The sequence below is a fragment of the Grammomys surdaster genome, unplaced genomic scaffold (assembly GCF_004785775.1).
Source record: "Grammomys surdaster isolate TR1022 unplaced genomic scaffold, NIH_TR_1.0 126219, whole genome shotgun sequence".
NCBI classification, from domain to species: domain Eukaryota; kingdom Metazoa; phylum Chordata; class Mammalia; order Rodentia; family Muridae; genus Grammomys; species Grammomys surdaster.
In genome coordinates, this window is record NW_021621022.1 from 7,935,974 (window position 1) to 7,954,014 (window position 18,041).

The 18,041-nt window shown below is 43.0% G+C and overlaps 1 protein-coding gene across 1 annotated transcript; it reads left to right on the top strand.

The window, feature by feature from the left end:
* The first annotated feature begins 248 nt into the window (after positions 1-248).
* On the top strand, positions 249-10,923 carry Stc1 (stanniocalcin 1). Its single transcript, XM_028758874.1, has 4 exons — positions 249-618; positions 2,561-2,703; positions 3,311-3,522; positions 9,226-10,923. The coding sequence occupies exons 1-4, from the start codon at positions 501-503 to the stop codon at positions 9,494-9,496; spliced, it is 744 nt and encodes a 247-aa protein (XP_028614707.1). The 5' UTR covers positions 249-500; the 3' UTR covers positions 9,497-10,923.
* The last annotated feature ends 7,118 nt before the right edge of the window (positions 10,924-18,041 follow it).

The window sequence follows — 18,041 nt, forward strand, 5'->3', positions numbered from 1 at the left end:
ACACACACACACACACACACACACACACACACACACACACACACACATCATTGGCAGCAGGTACTTTCAATTTGCTGGAAAATATTTCTAAGAAGTCAAAAAGCTCCAGCTGAATAAGCGTGCCTGCCTATTGGCTAAACGGACCAGTTGAAGGATCTGATTGGTCCCTGATCCTGAGGACCGATAAGACGGCTATAAAATCCCTGGGTGCAGCTCTTGGGCCCCCAGTTTGCAAAAGCCAGAGGTGCAAGAAGCAGCAGCAGCAGCAGCAGCAGCAGCAGCAGCAGCAGCAGCAACAGCAACAGCAGCAGCAGCCGCCGCCTGCCAGCCAGCTATCCAGCCAGCCAGCCAGCTAGCCGCACACACAATAATTCCTCCTTAAATCCTCACCTAAGCTTTCAGTATATCCAGATCCACATCTTCACTCAAGCCGGGAGAGGGAAAGAGGAAAGGGGGGAGGAAAAAAAAAAGCCAACAACTTAGCGGAAACTTCTCAGAGAATGCTCCAAAACTCAGCAGTGATTCTGGCGCTGGTCATCAGTGCTGCTGCAGCGCACGAGGCGGAACAGAATGATTCTGTGAGCCCCAGAAAATCCCGGGTGGCGGCTCAAAATTCAGGTAAGCAAGCAAACCCAGGACCGGTTTCTTCCCCCCCAAAGAGCTGTCCTCATTTGCCTCTCTCACTTTTGCATGTGTCTCTGTGACGGCTGATCTCGGTAATAAATGTGCTTCTTGCCTGGTGATAATGAACTGCCAGTGTAATCCAATAGCCTTAGGAAGTGGAGTTCCTTTGTTTAATAAATTGCATGCAACTAACGAAGAAGCTGGGCGCTCTGCTGAGGGTATTTCATTGCATAAGCCTAGCCTGATTGCCTGAAATCTGGCACGTACCCTCTTGTTGGGGGGAGGGGGCGGGGAAAGGCTTGAATGTTGGCACGCCTCACAGCGGCTCTCTCTACTCCACAAGCTTGTGTTAAGGTAGTGAGTGGCTTACCTGCTGCCGTCTCTCTCTCTGCTCCTTTGAGACCTTGTAACTTGACTTCTCTATCTCTTCAGACAGCCCACAGACAAGCCCCCTCCTCACACTGATTTGTGGAACCGTAGCCCTCAAGTCTGAAAAAAGAAATTTTTTTTCAGGGCGCATTCAAAAAGAGGAGGGGGGACCTACACACCCCATTCTCCACAAGCCTGCCTGGCTCCTCCCTCGCTCTCACGGGCTCCCCATTCAATCGCCCATGCAGCCCATGGTCCCTAGAAGGAAGTGCATTTGTGAAATGAAGCATTTCTTTCTCCAAGGGAAAGGTCTTACTTTCCGCCCGACTCCCACACCAGTTAACTGTATATGGTCCCGGGCTTCAGAGGCAAAAAGGCGTTAGGACCCCTATGTCCCTTGACTTCTGGTTCCCCACTCACTCATCTCCCCAACTGTTAGCAGAGATGGGACCCCGCAGGTGTCAAATGCTGCAGATGCTCTCCTTGGAAGAGCGCAGGTCCCTGCCAGAGGAGGCCTTTTGCCTGGCTTCCTTTTGTACTTAGTTGCTATAGCGATGCCGGGATTCACAATTCGAGCTTGCCTAAAACAATAGCAGCCCTAATGCATATTAAAACTGCTTAAAGCAAAGTTATAATTTGAACCCGTGGAAATATATAATTAGGGAAATGACTTGTAACATCCCAGAGGCTGCGGGTGGTGGGAGGGGGGGCGGGGAAGCCTAACCTAACCAAACCATGCTTTTGATCTGGGAAGAGAATCCTACGGTAAGAAGGCTACAGATCATTGCTTGCTGAGCTGCCTGCCAGAACACCCCTCCTTCTGTGGGAGAGAAATTACTTTTATGGCAGATCTTATCCAGAATGCAGAAAGCCTGGTGCAAGTTCTTTGCGGTTTTCTTCCAGCCTTTCACAAGGAGTGCCTTGGACCCGTCACTCCACACCTGTGTTTCTCCTTTTTGAAAAGAAGCCTTTTTAATATGAGAGATTATTCATACCTCTAAGCACTGGGCTGTGGTTGGGGGGGCTGGGTTGGATATAAAGGGCTCAAATTCCTTTCTGCCAATGCCATCATGGGTGAAAAGCCCTCGTGGGGAAGGGTCTTCCTCCAAATGGACTCAGCAAATTACTCTCTACCATTTGGATTAAAATACCATGCTTTTTACTCCAGGCTGCATTTTTCAGAGGGCAGCTAGGTTCTCTGGTCCTCCCCCAACCTCATCATGAGCCTGACCTTCAGTCACTGCCTAATTCCTATCACCACCAGAAGACACTATGCATTAAAAGGTTACCTTACTTCTCTAGCCATCAAATACATAGAAGGGTGAGACCCAGAAAGCTTGTGCCTAAGGGGGAAGGCACCACCCCTATTCTGAGTCTTAGAAGGAAAAAGATCCTACCCGTCCCCTTTCTCACCCCACTTTTCTTCTAATTGTTCTATCTAATGGAACCCAAAATCAAAGTCCAAGGATAAGTTCAGATCATGTGCCCTTGGTATTGGCCTCTGCACCTACTGGATTCCACCAGAGCCCCTTTGCTTGACTCAGACTGGTTCTACTTTCTCTTCCAGCCGAAGTGGTTCGCTGCCTCAACAGTGCCCTGCAGGTTGGCTGCGGGGCTTTTGCATGCCTGGAAAACTCCACGTGTGACACAGATGGGATGTATGACATTTGTAAATCCTTCTTGTACAGTGCTGCTAAATTTGACACTCAGGTAACTGGACCTTGACTTCTGCTCCCTCTGGCTGATCATCTTTTTAACAGTGCTTATTACTCTCCATAAGAGCCAGTCCTATTGAGAGCCAACCTTGCTTCCCAGCCTCCTAACCAAAAGGCTCATCCCAGGTGTGCAAACACGCACTGGAGCACCCACACACACACACACACTCACACGCACACACACACACACACACACACAGGTCGGGGGCATATGCAAATAGTTTTGACCAGGAATAAGGCGTTGACAGAGTCTGGCTTATAGTATGAGGGATGGCTAGCACGAAAGTATTTTTGCTTTGAGAGGAAATAAAAATGTTCTCCTCTGAATGACCTAGCATGCTATCTGAAATTCCCAGTTAACTGTCTTAATCCCAAGAACATAAAACTGATCCTGACCAACTTCACGCCTCGGAGGAGTTGATAATGGCTCCTTCCTAACCCATTTCCTGTCTGTGGAGCTGAGTGTTCAGATAGTCCAAGAGAGAAGAGATTTTCCTTTGTTAATTCTTAGTCATGCTGTGTCCCCCTTGAAGGTTCCTGTGTCATAGACCCAGACCTCTTTTAGAAGCTTTAACTAACATTTATCTTCTTATCCCTGACAGGGAAAAGCATTTGTCAAAGAGAGCTTAAAGTGCATCGCCAATGGGATCACCTCCAAGGTCTTCCTTGCCATTCGGAGGTGTTCTACTTTCCAGAGGATGATCGCCGAGGTGCAGGAAGACTGCTACAGCAAACTCAATGTTTGCAGCATTGCCAAGCGCAACCCGGAAGCCATCACTGAAGTCATACAGCTGCCCAATCACTTCTCCAACAGGTACCCCGAGGGTCCTCTTCTTCACAACATGAGGGGATAAGGTGGGGGTTGGCCACCATAACCAGAGCAGTAATCTTTCCCTCTGGTGTTATAACAGTCTTCCTACACAGCTAGCAGAAAGATGGTTTGCAGTTTTCCTGAGTGAGTTTCTTTGTCCAGTTCTTACCATAAGCCTGAAGGAAGCAATGAAGCTTCTGGAAAGTACCTTTTGAGGCATCAGGTTTGTCTGAAACCATGGCAGAGCAACAGAACAATAAGCCATGATTTAAAAACAAACAAACAAACAAAGAAAAAAACCTTGGTCAAATGTCAGAATGCAGACTTTACTAAATCTGTATATTTGGAGTTAGTCCCAAAGCCAGACACTTCAGTAGCTAATCATCTTATCTCCAGAACAAGTCGTCTAATTTCACCAGGACCTGGATTTTTCTCTATGAAAAGTGAAATGGCTTCAGGGAGCCATTCTCATGTTCCCTTCAAAGCAGTATGTCATCCCAACCCACTAGCCAAAGACTTCCCAGAAGAAAAAGCTGGTGGCTACCCAGGTATCATTTGCATCTCAGGTGACCCAAAGCCACTGGGATCATACCATCTGACCTCCAGGTCTTGCTGTGTTGTTGACTTTGAAGCCTTTTCCAGATAGGAATGCACCCCCCAATGCATAAGAGACCTTGCATCCTGGTCCACTGTTGGTATCTTGGAAAGATGTCTAGCAAGAGGTGAAGGATGCTACTTGGGAACACATGGACAGACAGAATCAGTAGTTAACTATAAGCCAGTTAACGACAGCCTGCAGCGATGCTCGAAGCCAAATCCTATGATTGGATGAAATCTCATGATTCTCTGACTCTCCCACCAAATCTCTATGTATTCACAAAGAATAGTTCTGTTATTCTGGTCCAGTCCCCTAAGAGTTATCACATACTTAATCTGATGAACCTCCTAGCCAAATAACCCCATCCTTCTGAGAATGACAACAGCCATATCTATCTGGGGCTTTATCCCTAACATGAAACTTCTGTGACATGTAGGAGCCATTTTTAACTACAGTTAGTGGCCTACTGAACCACAACTCATCTTTTAGAAAGCTACCATGCAGTCCTTGAATGCAATTCTGCATGACTTTCTCAGAACAAAAAAAAAAAAACAAAACTCCATTTTCCTTAAATATCTTATCTTTCTGTATCAACCTCAATTTAAAAAATTCTCCTAGGAAGATTTTTTGTTGAAGGAGGGAAGGGTTAATACTTGGCTAGTTGTTGGAGACTAACCCTTTGCCATAGGGGAAAGAAATGAAGAATTCTTCCTTGGACAATGGTTAAGGACAAAAGACATAGTTATGTAGCACTTTAAAGGGAGGTGTACTAGCAGACTCGTCAGCATAAGTTTAGATTGTTAAAGATCCTGAACACATATGATCTCTAAAGTGGCAGGTAGCCAATTTCAAGGTTATACTGAGTTGGCTATTTCAGTTAAAGTTGCATTTTCCCTTGTAAAGAGAGAGTCACTGTAGAAAGGAAGCTACAGAGTTTGAACCAAAGATTCCCACTTATCCAAGGGGAGCCTTTGAAAAGGTGTCCTTAGCTAGACCATTATTCTTCTTCCAAAGTGTCTTCCTTGCAGTGCCTTCAGAAAATAGTCCAGGCCCAGGCCCTTCATCTCCTCTTGCTCATGTTTAGTAGAAAAGGTCAACGGGGAAAGGGTGGCAGCTCTCAAATGCCAGACTCTCTCATGCATCTCTTACCTTTTTCCAAGTATTTTACTTCAGTGTTCAGGGCTAGAGCGATTTCCTTTCCAGGCAGGACTTGATCTGCTCTATTTCAACTACTCAGCGCCTGAAACATCCTGCTTTCCCAGCCTCAGTCCCAACATAGACACACGCAAAGTCCCTGCCAGTTGGCAAAGAATTGCAAAGGGAAGTAGTTACAGGTTCATTCCACCTTCCTGTGATTTGTCTAGCATGAGATTTAGGTCTGGGAGACTCCAAAAGCCTGGCTGGACTGAAAGGCAGAACAGGGACGTGTGTACATGACAAAGGTGCGTGCAGGGAGAGAAGGGGGTTTCGAATGTCCCCAGCCTTGATTTGCAACCCTTACTTTCAGTCTTGAAGGAGGAAGGAAGGATTGATGAGGCAGGCAAGGCACCAATGAAGCTTGGGAACCAATGAGACCAACCCAGATCCAGAGTGGGAAAAGTGACAAAGCGTCCAACTCTCTAGGGCATGGATTGGGAACAGGAAACAGAAGAATAATATTGATCAAGGGAAACAAAGGACTATTTATAAACTCTCACACAGAACGTTCCTAGGCAGAATGTGTGTGTGTATTTGGGTAAGCATGGCTGAAACTGTAGCTATGGAGAATGTCTGATCTTCTTCTTCTTCACCAAGAGCATGGGGGAGGGAGTGGGGTCAAGGATGGAATTTTCAAAGTGAGAAGAAAGATATGTGCTTTGTACAAGGTCCATCCAGGCTCTGCGACCAGAAGGCTTAATCTGCTACCTCATTGCAGTGTGCAACATCATGGCATAAAGCCTGTCAGGCTTAAAGATAGGAAACATCCCAACTCCCCTTACAAAGCGGGTTTCTTCTGCTGAGTTGTGCTGGTTTTGTTAGCCCAAGAAGAAAAATGCATGCTGAATCCTTAGAAACAAAATACCACAGCTGAAGGTAACAGTTATCTAGCTCTACTGCCCCATCTAACTGACTGAAAGACAGAGGTTCAGTGAGATGAGCAACCTGCTGAAGGTCTCATGGCCTGAGAGTCGCCCAATAGGGTCCAGAATTCACATGGCCTTGAGCCAAGCTATTTTGATTTCTACTTCAAAAGAAGACAGCCAGAAAAACCCTGCAAGAAGTCACTGAAACCCCAAAATAGAATACCATGAATAACTAAATATACACACACCATGGTGTTCAGCAAGGAATTTTGTGTGTGCTCTCTCCTAAAAGAAAAGACACATCCCTCCTCATAGCTAGTGTAACTGTATGTTCTTGGTTCAAAAGGGTGCTCAATAAATATATGGCAAATGCTAAGTCAACTTTTGCTGCAGGCACAAGCCTCTTGAAGCATCTGCGTTGCTTAGCAACCCAAAGTAAAGGTCTTCTCATTGTCCTGCACAGTCCAAAGATGACTGTCACATTTCAGTCTCACTGGAGACAAAAGGGTTAGCTGATAACAGGCAGCCTGGCATGTGCTTTAGCTTTGAGGAGTTCCTAATTGAGCCGTCTGTAATTTTCTACTTTACAATGTAGAAAATTCTTGGCCTTCTCCACTGAGTTACCAAAGCCCAATCGGGGAAGCAGTGGTTACTAAGAGAAGGTAGGCCAACCTAAGAGCAGGTCAGGAATTCTGTCTAATCTATCAGAGACATAACAGCAAAGGTTGATGTCCTCAGAGTCAGGGAGCAGTGGGGCCCCAAAACTGCAGGCTAGCTAGACAAGCTGACTTTCTTTAAGGGGCTTAGAGTTCTCCAACCAGACAAGAGCTTACGATTCTGTCAAAGAAGGAACTTTGCATTCTTTCTGTTTCTAAAGAGCAATCACATTTTCCAGCCCACTTGGGGACACATATGTCATGAAAAGTTCTTTCTAGATGTAGATGGGTTAACTTCTCTGAGCTATAAAGTCCTTAATGGAACTGTATCCTCTAAGAACTAAAATACCCTCTAAAGTAGACCCCAAGATGTAGGGGAGCCAAGTCCTGGAAGAGGCCAGAAATTAGTTGATGCCTAGAGATGAATGAGGGTATAGATGGCTGAAAGCTGTTGGGGCACAACTGTTTTGTTCTCAGTTTTTCCAAAGCTAGCTCTCTCCCCATTTCTCCATCCAAGTAAAGCTCAGCTTAACTCATGTACTTTGTAATTCCAAAGGTTTGGAAAATGTTTCTCTGGGCCAGAGAATCCCAATTTCACTCACAGCTGGATATAATTGTTCCTAACAAGAGGGCTATAACCAGGACTATGGGCAAGCCAGAGCTGTTCCTCTCTCCATCCCCAACGTCACCATCTCACTCAAAGAAAGGTGACTGCTTTGCTTGTCACTCACGATCTTCTCTGTTTACTGTCCATCCTTCAAAGGACCTCTCTAGGGGGTCAAGTTATTCTAGCAAGATATTTGCTCATGTGCCCTGGGAGTTGAGTTAAAAATAAACAGGATTCCTCCTCTCCCCATATGATCCTGTGGCCCTCATGACACCCTGACCACTCCTAGAAAAGGGTCTCTCCACATCAGTACAACAGGTCACTGTCACCAGGGGAAGAGCACAGAGCTAATGGGTTTATACAACCATTGAGTCAAAATAAGCCAGAAATGCCCCAAGTCAGTTTGGAAAATACCTGAACTGTACAAGTTGCTTAGAAGTTTTAAACATAGATGGTTTGGTCCATTCACAGCCATAACACTTGGTTATGTTGATTGGGACAGTCAGAGAATTTTGTTGCATAAATGAAAGTCACTTATACTATGCATAAAGGTCTTTGTCCTTAGGGCTTTTGTTTGTTTGCTTAGAAATCTACCCGAATCACAGATCATTTTTCTTCAAATAATTAATATTTTTTTGTACAACAGAAGAATATCCTTATGCTTTCTATTGATGTCAGATTTCAGTTGATATAGTAAGAAGGTATTTCAATATAAGTAGAAGTGTAGGGGCAGACGGTGAGAACTAATAGAAGGCCAATGTTAGACATGCAGGAAGAAGGTGGATGTGATCCTTCTAGACAAGAAAGCTACCCTATTATTTATGTTCTATCTCCTCATTTTAAAAAAAATATTGTGAATTACTGGTCAGACAATACAGTCTGATGCCAATCAGCAACTTGGATAAAAAGAATAAGGACATCCACCCTGCCCTTGAAAAGTTTTCAAAATCTAGCCAAGGGAAAAAGAAATAGTCGTGAGGCCATCAAATGTTGGTGTTTGAGGTGACAGCTAAAGTCTGTGGGGCATCCAAAGAAGGAAGAGTCCATAAAAGCGTAAGCAACATGAGAGGGTTTCACAGACCCACAGAAGGATGGACTGTTGAAGGCCATTCATTTTTTTCCTTCAAGCACTCTTGCCACCTCATGTTTGGCTGCAGGAAGCTACTATATGCTTTTGAAGGAAGCCACAAAATAGAGCTTGTCAGTCATCACCCTTTTCAAAACTGACTGGGTAGGTATAAGGAAAGTAGATTTCACAGGAAAATGCATGGCTATAGATCAAAACTTAGTTAGAATGTGCATTAGTATATACCTACTGTTGAGCACACACATGCCCAGGATAGAGGAAAGTTGCAGAAGACATCCAAATAACTGTCAGTCCATGTGCAGTGATTTAGTACTAACACAAGCTTAGAGTTTAAGGCCCACCAATTCTACTCATTTTATTTGACTAATTCCACTTATACCATTCATTCAGTGTATGACTGTGAGCAAGCACCCCAGTTTCTTCCCTACAAAATGAGAGCATTTTAGGTTGTCACATTTATCCCTGAGAGTCATCATTCTCCAGAATTTCAGACATAATGGTCAGCCTTCTACTATTCAGTGTGATCTAAATATTTTGAAGTCTAAACATGGAGATGGATATTCTAGTGTTGTATGGTGAACCCAGAGCTCAGAAGGAAGCAAAAGCCACTTTCAGCTTTGCATAGCTTGGGCACTGATGTCTGAACCTGCTCCTGACTTTGCTTTCTCTAATGAAAACCTGTTCCCCCAATGCAGATACTACAACAGACTTGTCCGAAGCCTTCTGGAATGTGATGAAGACACGGTCAGCACAATCAGAGCCAGCCTGATGGAGAAGATCGGGCCCAACATGGCCAGCCTCTTCCACATCCTGCAGACAGACCACTGTGCCCAGACACACCCCAGAGCTGACTTCAATAGGAGGCGCACAAATGAGCCACAGAAGCTGAAAGTCCTCCTCAGGAACCTCCGAGGTGAGGGGGACTCTCCCTCACACATAAAACGCACTTCCCAAGAGAGTGCGTAAGCAGGGAGAGGTATTGAAAGCCTCACCAAACTAATAGCATTTTAGGGGTGTTGATACACCAACTTTGAGTGTACTGTGCCTGGTTTGATTTTTTTTAAGTAGTACCTATTTTCTATCCCCCCCTTAAAGAAAATTGCATGAAACTAGGCTTCCATAATCAATATCCCAACATTCTGCAATGACAGCATTCTTACCAACAGAATATGTATGGTCATTCTGCCTCTCCTCAAGAGAGAATGCACCCTCTTCCATCCCCTCTCTCTCTGAATTCTTTTCCCAGATCCCTATCTACTCTCCGCAAACACAAAACATTCATGTAACTCCCAGTCATTGTAATCTGAAGATGTAGATCCCTTTAGAATGGTCACCCGGTAGAGTTAGCCAATACAAAACAACTTTATTTAAATGCATGTCTTAAATGCTCATAAATATGTTAAATGGAATTCGTGTTATGAATCTGTGCTGGCCATGGACGAATATGAATGTCATGTTTGAATTCTTGATCTCTAACGAGTCTTATGGTCTCTATCCTCCAATGTCTAATTTCCTTTCTGACATATTTACCAAATTGCTCAAACCTGGTTCTCCAACCAGACTTTGAGCCAGCATCTTCTTGCATCTAATGAAAAACAAAAGGCTAACATCTTTATGTACTGTAACTGCTCAGAGCTTTAAAAGTATCTTTAACAATTGTCTTAAAAACGGAGAATCTTAAGGTCTAACTGTGGAATATAAATAGCTGAAAACTATTGTACTGTACATAAATTCCAGAGGACTCTGCTTAACAGAGCAGTCTATAATAACTTTATTGCATATAGATTTAGTTTTGTACCTTAGCTTTATTTTCCTTTTCCTGGGAATGGAATAACTATCTCACTTCCAGATATCCGCGTTCATGCTCCTTGTGGCCTTTTTTATAACTAAGGGGGTAGAAGTAGTTTTAACTCAACATCAGAACTTAAGATGGGCCTATACTTGATAGGAAAACCCAACAGGTTATCTGAAGGACCCCAGGTAAGATGTTAATCTCCCCAGCCCACCTCAACCCAGAGGCTACACTTGACTTAGATGTATCCTGAAACAGCTCTGTCACATCCAACTGGGAATTACAGGAATAAAAAAGACCATCCCTTTGGGCTTGGACCACTTAGTGTGACAAGGCCTACTATCCCCTTGGAAGTGGCAGTTCTTGGCTCACCACCTTCCATCAGTGCTTGGCACTCTGTTAAATGATGGAGTGGGATACTGTTCCACTAGGCTAATCAGGTCAATGAGCCTTTGGGTCTTTAGTCCGGGGAACTTGGGCTTAAGGGGGTATAAATAACCCTGGGCTGTCCAGCCTTAATAGACTCCTCTTACATCCTTTGTCCTGTAACACGCTGCCTGCCAAAGTAGTCCTGGCAGCTGGACCATCTCTGTAGGATCTTTAAAAAAAAAAGAAAAAAGAAAAAAAAAAGAAAAAATATAGAGAGAATGAAGGAGGGCATAAGAGCTGGTGGTTTGATCATTTCCGCTGTGATGTTTACAGGATGGCAGCCACCAAAGCCAAATGATTAACCTGTCTACGAACAACAGTAGTTTCTCAGGGTCATTGTCCTTGAACCCAACAGCCCCTTATGAGTGTCACTGCTCACCAAAGGTCAATGCTGAGAGAGGAAGAGGGAGGGGCTGCTCCAAACTCCTTTGGGTAGAAACTATTGGTGCTTGACTCTCACTAGGCTACACCCCAGAGTTGACCAAATTGAGTGATAGGGACCCTGGTGGGAGGAGGGAGGGCACCTCACCAGGGAAATAAAAAGCAATACAACTTTACCACAAAGCCTTTAAAACCAGTAACATAGTGCTCAAGGACCAAGATCAAGCATAGCAGCCACAGCTGCAGCAGCCCCACAGCTGCAGCCTCTGTCCCCACACAGCCTCGAAGCGTGCTGACATCAGATTGTTAAGGGCATTTTCATACTTAGAACTGTCCCATCCCCAGGTCCCAAACAAATGGACACTGCCTTAGCCTCTTGGAAATCAGGTAGCACATATTCTAAGCTAGATTCACCCCTCTCCCCTCCTCCTTTCCCCGACTTCCCACCCCAGGCAAGGCTGACTTCTTTGAACCAGAAAAGCTAATCAAGTGTGTATGTTGTGCATCTTGCAAACCCACTAAGCCAGAACCCCAAAGTGGCAAGTAGCTTGAGAATTCCTAGTAAAATTCTCTTACTTAAGTTCAGTAAATTTTCTCTCTTCTCTTTTTTTATTTTTGCTGTGACCTCTTCAAGCTGTGTTATGCCCTCCTTTCTCCCCACAGTGATATTGGTATATGTGTCAACAATACATATATCTACACATATGGAAAGAAGCAGTTCTCACAATGTTACTAGTTGGTTTTTTTGGGTTTTTTGATTTTTTTTTTGTTTTTTTGTATTTTTGGGTTTTTTTTTTCTTTTTCTTTTTTGGCTTCTTTTTCTCCTCACCCTGCACCTCTCCACCTCCTTCTTGAACTTCCAAAGCTTTGTCTCGTGTTCGCTGCAGGGCAATTCGGGGGCTGACCTAGACCAGTTTGCATGATCTCCTCCCTCGTGATTTGGTTGCACTTTAGAACATTTTTGTGCCGTTATATTTGCATTATGTATTTATAATTTAAATGATATTTAGGTTTTTGGCTGAGTACTGGAATAAACAGTGAGCATATCTGGTATATGTCATTATTTATTGTTAAATTACATTTTTAAGCTCCATGTGCATATAAAAGTTATGAAACATATCATGGTAATGACAGATGCAAGTTATTTTATTTGCTTATTTTTATAATTAAAGATGCCATAGCATAATTTGAAGCCTTTGGTGAGTTCCTTCTTCGATAATAATAATAAAGTGTTAACGTTTTATTCTTTCTCCCCCCCCCACGTCTTTCATTGTTATTCTTTGAAAACTTCTTGGACCAGCAAGATGGCTCAGTGAGTAAAGGAGCTTGCCTCCCAAACTTATTGACCTAAGTTCAATCCCCAGAACCGACATAAACTCACAAAGAAAGAACAGACTCTACAAAGTTGTCCTCCAACCTCTATATAGGCACTGTGGCATGCACATGTCTGTACACACACACCCACACACACAAGCATACATGCACATGCAAACATAATAGTAATAATAATAATTCTTTTTAAAATTTCTTAAGTGAGAATTCATAAGTACAAACTTATTTTCTTTAAAGTCACTAATTATGGGTCAATATGACTATGAATACAGTTTAAATCAGGATTTTCAAAACATCTATAAAAATCATCCAGTGGCTCCTCTTACTATTATGATAAAGTTTAAACCCAGGGGCTATGGAGATGGCTCAGGAGATGGCTTGCTCCACAAACATGAAAACCTGAGATCAAATCCCAGGCACTCATATAAAAATGCTGGGCATGGTAGTATGTATTGTAATTTAACATTGGTGAAGTAGAGGTAAGAGGATCCTTGGAGCTCACTGGCCAGCCAGCATGCTTAGCTCAATCAGAGTGCTCCGAGTTCAGTGAGAAACCATGTCTCAAAAAACAGAGTAGAAACAGATCAAGGAAGCACTAACATCAACCCTCTGCCTCATACAGAAGCAGAACACACAAATATGAAAGAAACACACACACCACTAAGCCCAAACTCCTTTCAAGAGTTTCAAGCCGAAGAGGAGGCTTTGGGGTCTATGAACTACTAGGCAATCCAAGCTCACCAGCCAGTATCCTCTGCTTGGCAGTGAAGCAGGCACAGTGGGGAAAGCATGCTCCATTTCCCTTCCAGGTGAATACGCTATTCACACTTTCTCTCTGCAGAGACTGGGGGCACCTGGGTGACAGGCATATCCCCAACATAAAAAGAGCACCGTCACTATTATAAATCAAAAATTTTGAATACAACATACAAAGAGGTGCAGACAGTTGAATAAGGTCAAAGACACAGGGGAAGCAAACAGTTATGCTTCCCGGGGATCAGACATCTGAGATGGAAGTGCTGGTTCTGTCACCTCCAAACTGTGTGGTACCGGTCAGTCTCAAAAAGCATCTGTTTCTTCTTCCATGTGATGATGATCCCACAGAGCTGCCATGGCTCCATGAATGAGCTGCTTACAGCAGTCACACACAAAGTTACCTCAATGAGAGATCACTAAGGCCACCGTGGGTAGAGGAAAATAGAGTTAACTTGTCCCATCTCAGAAACTTAAAGCGGGTTCACAACAGCATGGCAGGTATCTCAGATCTTGTCAGAGGGTTATGAGTTCAGTCCTGGGGATAGGAGGCCTCTGCTGATGGGAATTTTGTTCAATAGAAATCTTAGATCACTGTCAATAAATAAATTCTTCTTATAGTTTACAAATTAAATGAAGATATTTTCCCAATCATTTCTAACTCTAAACTACATTTTCCATAATGCCCAGAGGTTCTCAGGGTAGTTAATCAATAAAATCACATGTTGCATTGACTCTCCTTGGCCACAGAAACACTACATTTCTCTCATTTTGATTTTTCATCCTCAGCCTTCAGTCGGTATTTGTTGGTACAGAAAGGCTGTACTGTAGGCTGCAGTGTAAAGAACTCTGACTCCAGTTGAAGTCAAATCCAGCTCCTTCCACTGTCCCTACGATTGTGAGACAAAAGTCTGTTCTCTTCGTATATCAGTTTTTATATTTATAAAATTATCCTTAGATGAAGTAGGAATAACTAACAGGTCTCACCCACAAAAGTGGCTGTGCATTAAATATATTATATATAAAGTAATTAAAACAGTACTGGGCGTACAATAAGTACCCACTAAATACTATGTAGTAAGCATTCAATAAACCTTAACCATCACCATTTCTATTTAAGCTATTACAACTATTTAGAGTCTATTCTCTCCGTCAACATGAGTCTTGGGGTGTCCTCTTGGATGACTGTTTTTCCTTTTCCTTTTGTAGATCACTACTCATTACTGTTGAATCAAGATTTTATAATTTGAATTATAAACTATGACAACCTACAAAAGTGGTAACTATACAATGATGAACTTGTCTCTCATCAGCAAGATAAAGGAATTCTACAACAGATTCTATGGTCTCCCGTGACTGCATCCCTGAGACTGTTGACAGCCATGGCTCTAAGGTGTTTTCAAGAGCCATGGCTTTCTTATCAGCATTCCAAAAAGAGAAATTCCATGGATCATGAAATGATCTATGTGTCTGTGGTATAGAGAAAGAAGAGAAAATACAGATGATTCTTCCCATACAGTAAACACATATGTCATAAAGAACAATCGGCAGGGATCCTGCATTGGTGTTTTTTTTTAATTATTCTACATGTTAGTCAGGGGGATCATGATAAATAAGAATGCTGAGTAGTGAGGTCACAGTCTTGGCCATGAATCACAGTCCGTTCTCAATCGCAATGCATTCCACATAGCCATGTCAGGAGTGGTGCCTTGTTTCAAGTATGGTCATGTCCATCCTTCACCCTAGTAGATCTCCATTGCTTTGATGACAAAAATCAAGCATCTTGACATTAAGTGTAAACCCTTTGAAATACAAACTCATTTTTTTTAGGGTGTGCTATGAATTCTAATAACAAGATTTTTTCAAAGACGTTGAGACTTTTCTGCCCTGTTACTTTTACATATTATCTTCACATGTATTACCATTTCTTTTAGTGACTATTCTTCCTTTTTAACTCCTTATCATTCACCAAAGCCATGGCACCCCCAGGAATCCTTCTCCAATGCAGCCACATGTATCATCCTTGTATTCTTATTGCCACAAAGCCAGCATGTGCTAAGCATTCTTGAGATAAGATGGAAATAATTCTCATATCTACCACTACCAATTAACCAATGAGTTTTGCTCCAGGAAGATATGACTGCCATCACATGGGAGAGAGGACACCAGGAGAACGTGGCCCAGTGACTCAACTAAGCAGGGCTCCTATGGGCTCCCAGAAATGAAAGTGGCAAGCATAGGGCCTGCAAAGGTATGCTCCAAGTCCTCTGCATATGTGTTATGGTCATTGATTTGGTGGATTTTTGGAAGGAACAGGGAGGGAGGGGAGAGAAAGGAGGGAGAGGGAGAGGGAGGGAAGGAGAGAGGGAGGGAGGGGGGGAGGGAGGGAGAGAGAGAGAGAGAGAGAGAGAGAGAGAGAGAGAGAGAGAGAGAGAGAGAGAGACTCTTTTACCTGCTCTTAGGACTCTTTTCTCTTATTGGGTTCCCTTGTCCAACCTCAACATGAGGGGTTTTACCTTATCTTATTTTACCTTGTTTTTGTTATGTTTGGTTGTTATCTCTAGATCTACTCTTTTCTGAAGGGAAACAGTGGGGGTGGATTTGGGAGAGAGGGGACGTGGGGGACAGCTAGGAGGAGTGGAAGGAGGGAAAACTGTGGTCAGGATGTATTGTATGAGAGAAGAATCTACTTAAATATTTAAGAACAGGTATAACTGTCTTGTCAACGTGCTACAGTGCACTGAGGACTGGTGGGTACATTGCCATGGTGGATAGAAAACTGAATTCTAAAGTTTTCTAAAAGTTTTCTAAAAGTAATTCCAAGTACTCAAGCCTGCTAGCTTGTGGCAACAATCCATATCTTGGTATTTTTCAGGTACCACCTATTAGAAAGTTCAGCTCTTGTTATTAATACTTTCTTCTGATGGTCTGAGCAATAAAGGGCTCATTTAAAAATATTCCTCAGTATTGCTAAATCTACACATAGTGTTACACTAGAGAGTGCAGACATAGAGAAGATGTTACCATTTGTGTGTCATGCAAGTCTTGTTTCCTTGGAGCCCTGATTATTTTATAATGAAATCACAAATATAACACTTTTAAATGTATGACTTATGTTCAAACTCGACTACGAATTGTGCTCTTCCTGTTCTTAGATATTTTTCTCCCAAGAAAGAACTAGAAGTCCAGGTGAGATGTCATCTAGCCCCACCCCATTATTCTACTCTAAATCTGAAACATGATATCTATTGCTATAATTTTGCAGATAGCTAATTGAAGCCCAATTGCCTATCCCAATATCTGAGCATTGATAAACACTGTGATAAACACTGGTTAACATGTGGTGTAATGGACCGAGCACTCATTATTTCTGATCCCTGTCTGTCAACTAAATACATCTCTGCTTCCCCTCTGTTCCTAAGGGGTTTGTGGCTTCCAATGAGGATGGAATTGGATTCTCAACTCTTAACACAATTAAGTCACCACAGGTGTCCTCTGCTACAGGAAAACCAGAAACAACATATGTCCCACAGGACATTGTCATTGTTTCCAACATGAGGTCAAAATTCTGGAACCAGTTCCAAGGATGGCTTGGGATTTCTTGGAAACACAACAACTCCAAGCTACAAGTCCCTCTCTCTCTCCCACTGTGCTCACTATCTACTTCCCACCCCTATTCATCCAGAGAAGCCAAGGATGGTGCTCCAGGAATCTTGCATACCACTAATCCCTCCGTGTCTAATACCTTGGACATCTGACAGCACCATCTTAAATGCGAGCCTCTCCATGCATTGCCCTGTCATCTGTTCTTCCCCTATTTTGTTTCGAGTTAGTCCTCTCAGAAGCAATCTCTCACTGATCATCCTTCTTCCAGAATCTGTCAATTCCAGGGTAAACAAATTCTATTACAATTGTCTCTGCATCCATAGAGAAATGGTTTCGTTAGTCCTTTGATCTACGCCAATCCTCTCATAAGTATTGGATCGTCTCTAGAATAATTACAATAACTAAAATGAAGCATAAATTGCATATGTAAACAATTGTTACACAGTAAGAGCTAGAAAATAAAGACCAAAAAAAATGTCTAGTGTTCAGAACAGACACCATTATTCTTGTATGGATATTTTTGATTTGTGGTTGGTCAAGTCTGTGGAAAACAAGGATACAGAGAGGTAACTGGACAACTTCGATCTCTGTTTTTAATCTTCTCCCCATTCTCTGTCCTACCTAAAACTCATCCCCTCAAAGAACAAGGCTCCATGAAAAACTCCCAAATGACATCTTATTTTCCCCAATGTCAAAAGCTTTTAAGTGTGTTCTATGAGCTCTATCTCCCAGTATTACTCCACACTAAGATTCTGCTACTACCTTATGACACTTCGAATGGGTAGAACATAGGCCACCTTTCCTATGCCCCGCTTTGTGCAGTCACTGTAATCCAGGGATAGAAATCATGGAATAACATTGATTGCCTCTGACGTTTTGATGATGAGAATATCAGACTCATGATTCTTAAGCTGCATTTTGAGTTGGAAAAGGCCCTCGTTCCTGGGAATGACTTCTCTAAGTATTCAGACTGGCAATGCTTCTTTGGTTCTGACAACACATAGCCTGCATCCTCAACCCTAGAGTCAACAGAGACACCTGAGTGTGAGTGTACTGGCTATTCACTCTGAGGGTCATGTCACATTAGTTGACTATATTAACTATTCCTCTTTTGTGAAAGTGATAGTTCTGATTCCTTAAATGCAGTGTGTCACTTCAGTGCAATTCCTTTATAGAACTCCCTCTCGATCCTTTGCACTGTACCAGTATCTTGAACCT

What these genes read in the sequence shown, in the direction of transcription:
- Stc1 (XM_028758874.1), top strand. Translation starts at nt 501, where the DNA reads ATGCTCCAAAACTCAGCAGTGATTCTGGCGCTGGTCATCAGTGCTGCT. An exon ending in GGTGGCGGCTCAAAATTCAG is followed by an intron (nt 619 to 2,560) that starts GTAAGCAAGCAA and finishes TTTCTCTTCCAG; the next exon opens with CCGAAGTGGTTCGCTGCCTC. An exon ending in CTGCTAAATTTGACACTCAG is followed by an intron (nt 2,704 to 3,310) that starts GTAACTGGACCT and finishes TATCCCTGACAG; the next exon opens with GGAAAAGCATTTGTCAAAGA.